This window comes from Plectropomus leopardus, chromosome 6 (genome assembly GCF_008729295.1).
Source record: "Plectropomus leopardus isolate mb chromosome 6, YSFRI_Pleo_2.0, whole genome shotgun sequence".
In the NCBI taxonomy this organism is placed as follows: domain Eukaryota; kingdom Metazoa; phylum Chordata; class Actinopteri; order Perciformes; family Serranidae; genus Plectropomus; species Plectropomus leopardus.
This window is the reverse complement of record NC_056468.1, coordinates 36,376,020-36,380,254: the sequence shown is the minus strand read 5'-3', so window position 1 is coordinate 36,380,254 and position 4,235 is coordinate 36,376,020. Positions and strand designations below refer to the sequence as shown.

General features: G+C 42.1%; 1 protein-coding gene and 1 non-coding gene across 2 annotated transcripts; both read right to left on the bottom strand.

Annotated features, from left to right (window-relative positions):
• Nucleotides 1-542: 542 nt before the first annotated feature.
• LOC121944937 (complement C5-like) lies at nucleotides 543-3,708 on the bottom strand. Its single transcript, XM_042488904.1, has 3 exons — nucleotides 3,609-3,708; nucleotides 1,636-1,831; nucleotides 543-722 (listed from the first exon to the last, which is right to left on the bottom strand). The coding sequence occupies exons 1-3, from the start codon at nucleotides 3,674-3,676 to the stop codon at nucleotides 558-560; spliced, it is 429 nt and encodes a 142-aa protein (XP_042344838.1). The 5' UTR covers nucleotides 3,677-3,708; the 3' UTR covers nucleotides 543-557.
• trnat-cgu lies at nucleotides 2,668-2,739 on the bottom strand. Its single transcript has one exon. It is a non-coding gene; the product is annotated as a tRNA-Thr (tRNA).
• Nucleotides 3,709-4,235: the final 527 nt, after the last annotated feature.

The window sequence follows — 4,235 nt, the reverse complement described above, 5'->3', positions numbered from 1 at the left end:
GTGGGCGGAGCTCTCTGCTGCTGTGGGCGGAGCTCTCCTCTGCTGTGGGCGGAGCTCTCCGCTGCTGTGGGCGGAGCTCTGCAGCACAGCGGGGCAGCTAGGTGGCTACGTGTTAGCATTACTAACGTCACGTATTATGAATGAAATTATGAGATTTTAATGTCCCTCTACGTTTAACATATCTGGCGTTTGATTTTCAAATGAGTAAAAACCCACATTAAGTTAAATCAACGCTCCGATCTCCGCTCTGTGCCGCCATTATTTTTGAAGATCGCGGGCGCGCAAGGAATCTTGGGAAATGGAAGGCCGCGAAGGATAGTAGCGATGTGTCCTCCAAACAGAGGGAAGAGGAGGCCGCATTTGTGGGCTGCGAAAGGAGGAGCCTTCGAATTGTGACCAAATGGGACAGCCTTCGCGCAGCGCTGTGACGTAATTGGCCTTCGAATGCAGCCTCCGAAGGACGCAGACCCTGAATTGGGACACAGCTTATGTGTCAGTGATTAAACAGGTGTGCAGTGGATTGTGGGACACTGAGTTTCTGTTCGTATCTGTGGTTTTTAACCCTCACCGCTCTGATGGGGCGTGTACAGCGGTTTGTCGGTCTGGATGAACAGGAAGCCGTTGTCGCGGCTGACGGACACGGACAGGTGGTGGTTGATCTCCGTTGATTGGACGTGCAGGACCACGTGATTCACGCTCTTGTCCAGCTGACTCGGGAGCAGCTGCAGACACAAACGAGCAGAGACAAGTAAGACCTGAATACAAAACCTTTAGTCCAAATTTGAAGTACTTGTACTTTACTTGAATATCTTCTTTTTGGGTGGTTTTATATTTTGACCCCACTGGAGGGAGATGTGTTTTTTTACCTTCACTCCATTTATCCGACAGCTTTAGTTTCTTTACAAATTAAGAGGAGCAGTTTATAAAATGTCCTGTTTTATATTCAGTGAAATTACCAAACAGTTTGTACTAGTACAGCTGTAACAATTAGCTGATTAATCAACAATGAACTAAAATGAATTGCCAACTATTTTCAGCATCCCTTTTTTTATTTTGTTTTTAAATGTTGTGGGTGTTTTTTTTTCTCTCTCTCTCTTTTTTAAAATAATAGAGGGGGGCGGGTGTTGTTATTAGGTTATAGGATGTGTTTTGGGCTTTTTAAAAAAAATAATTTTAAGGTTTGAGCATTTTTTAAAATAAAATAACATTTTTTTCTTTTTTATAAATGACATTTTGTTTATGTCTTTTTTATATAATTTTGAGGTTTTGGGTGCTTTTAAAAAAAATTTGTTTGTTTGTTTTAGGGTTTGTGTTTTTTTAATAATTCTGAGGTTTTGGGTTTTTTGAAATGTAAAAAAAAAAAATATTGTTTTGGAGGTGTTTTTCTATTGTTTTTTTAAATTCTGATTTTCTTGCATTGGTTACTTTAACTTTTAAATTAAAAATTAAAGTAATAAGTTAAAGTATTAAAAGTTTTAATACTTTAACTATTTTTTTTTCTGAATATACTTACTTTTACTTGAGTAAAATGTTCAATGCAGCACTTTTACTTGTAACAGTGTATTTTTACAGTGTGGTATTAGTACTTTTACTTAAATAAAGGATGTGAATACTTCGTCCAACACTGTGTCTGACCTTGACTTTGCCAGCGGCCTGGTGGTTGTTCTTGGCGTTGAGGGTCACGACCTCCTGAGCCAGAACCACATGATCTGGAGCCATGGAGGTCTTCAGGAACACGTGGACCGTCACATCGTCGGTGAAACCAAACAGCTGCAGCAGCACCGTCTCCACGGCGTCCAGACGCAGCGAGAGAGGAGCTGTGATCAGATACCTGAGAGAGGACGAGGAGAACACACCTGAGCTTCAGCACGTGGACGCAGGTTTGTCTTTTTGATGGTTGTTGTTGCAGTGTGACCTCTGAGATCACTTTCAGACAAACCGCATCAGCAGCACATCGACACACACGTGAGGAAAACACGGTCTGCTCGCTCTCATCAGCTGATGTGAGACTTAAATTTGGGTTTCCCAGGATGGCAAAGACCCGCCCTACTCGCCCTCTGATTGGCTGGTGCTCGTTGCCGTCGTTAGTTGGATTGGTAAGGTTTAAGGAAGAGGACTGTCAGGGGAAGCCAATCAGAGGCAGAGTACGGCAGAAACACACATTTGTGGCCCTCAAGACAAAAAAACAAACACAAAGAGACACAAAACAACTACAGAGCCGAGACCGAACAACTACAAGAAAAACCAACAACCACAAAGAAACACAAAATGACTACAAAGAAATGCAAAACAACAACACTAAAAATGACCTCGAAGAGCGCCAAACCAACAAAACAACCAACAACCAACAAAACAACAAATCAACCAAAAAGAGACAAAAAGAAACCAACGAAAAGAGACACAAGATGACCAGAATCAACACAAAATCTCTCTAGAGACCCAAACACCTACAAAAAGACAAAACCACCACAAGGGGACAGAAAACGATCACAAAGCTCGGGCAGATTTGGTCCCTCACAGCTTCCGTTCACACGTCTGATCTGCTCCACAGACGGACGCTCAGCTGAAAATGAGCTGCAGCAGCAGAGACTTCAGTCTCCAAATATTCTACACAAGCTGCTCATCCTGTTCTTCTAAATATCTGAACTACCAGCTCCTCAGAATCGCAGGCATGGATGGGGATCGAACCCACGATCTTTGGTTTACGAGACCAACGCCTTACCACTTGGCCACCATGCCCCTCATAAGACACAGCGACCAGCCACAGAGGGACACCGAAGGACTACAAAGACACAAAACAACCAAGAAGACACTAAAGCTCCTCAACCGACGACAAAAAAGCATTTCATCAACAAAAAGACAAAAAACAGCTCGAAGTCGGTGTTGCTCCCTGTGATTGAGGCGGTGGGGCTGTTTCATATTTATTCACTTTGTTTCATTAGTTGATGTCGTTTATTTGAAAGTGACGTTTCACATTTAGAGATTCGAGCTGCTGCTCGTTTCCAGCTCCTGTCCCGAGTTCGGTTTTTATATAAAAAAGTGAAAAAAAAGAGAAAATATCAAGGTCACATACAATAACGTGCGTACAGTAACAGTTGTCCCCTCTCAGAGACTCAGCACACCCTGAAATAAAACTGACTTGACTTGATGAGTTTGAATAAAATATCTGGCGCTAAATTACGAAGGCATTTGAAAACCAGTTTGAGTGAGGAGTTTGAGTAAATCGTGCTGCTTCAGAATGTGACAGTGAAGCAGCTTTTGTTTTTAATCCTTTATTTTTAACTCTTGCTGTACAAAGATGCACCAGGCTTAATTATAGCTGAGAAAATATAAAGAACACGTTGGCCTAAAGCAGATGAAATAAAACATATCGTAAGAATGAATTAGTTAAAATCAGGGGCGTTTCTAGGATTTGAGGACATCGGGGGCTCAGCTCGGACCTCTGTGGGAAAAACAATCACCAGGTTTTTAAAGAAAGCCCTCCGAACTCGGCGCCTGTGGATTTGGAAGGTGTGTGTTTTTTTAAAAAAACTTTAAAAGAAATCAAGCAAATTTTCTTAATTTTGTTCATCATTGATGCATCAACAGATGATAAAAAGTTGACTTACGATCTGGAGTCGGCCTCCGTCCTCCAGAGGAGACAACACACACACATCAGGAGGACACACACCTTCATCCTGACGGTGAGGAGAACACACACACACACACACACACACACTGACTGAGAAACTGACTGACAGCGACACAGAGACTCGTTTTATTAGTTATTGATCAACTCAGCGATTGGCAAATACCTGTGAGTCATCAGAAAACAGGACCGAGCGGGAACTTCCCCTGTGTGTGTGTGTGTGTGTGTGTCCCAAAGGTGAGTTTACTCAGCAGTGTGTGTTTTCTGATCTTACCTAACACTGTTGTTGACTCTGTTCTCGGCTCGTTGGTCACATTCAGTGTGTTTGTTGTTTCTCGTCTCTCTGCAGTAAAAAACAAAATGAATAGATGCAAAACAACCACAAAGAGACACAAAACTACAAAAAAGAGACACAAAATAACTACAAGGAGACACAAAATGACGACAAAGACACACGAATGGTCCTGGCCGGCTTCCTGCAAAGATAAAGACAAAAAAAAAAACTGAGATCATTTCAGGAGAAGTCGCAGCTGATACTGAAGTAAAATCAGCTTCAGCACACGTTTAAAAACTATCACTAACCCTCACTGAAGTAAAAATACACATG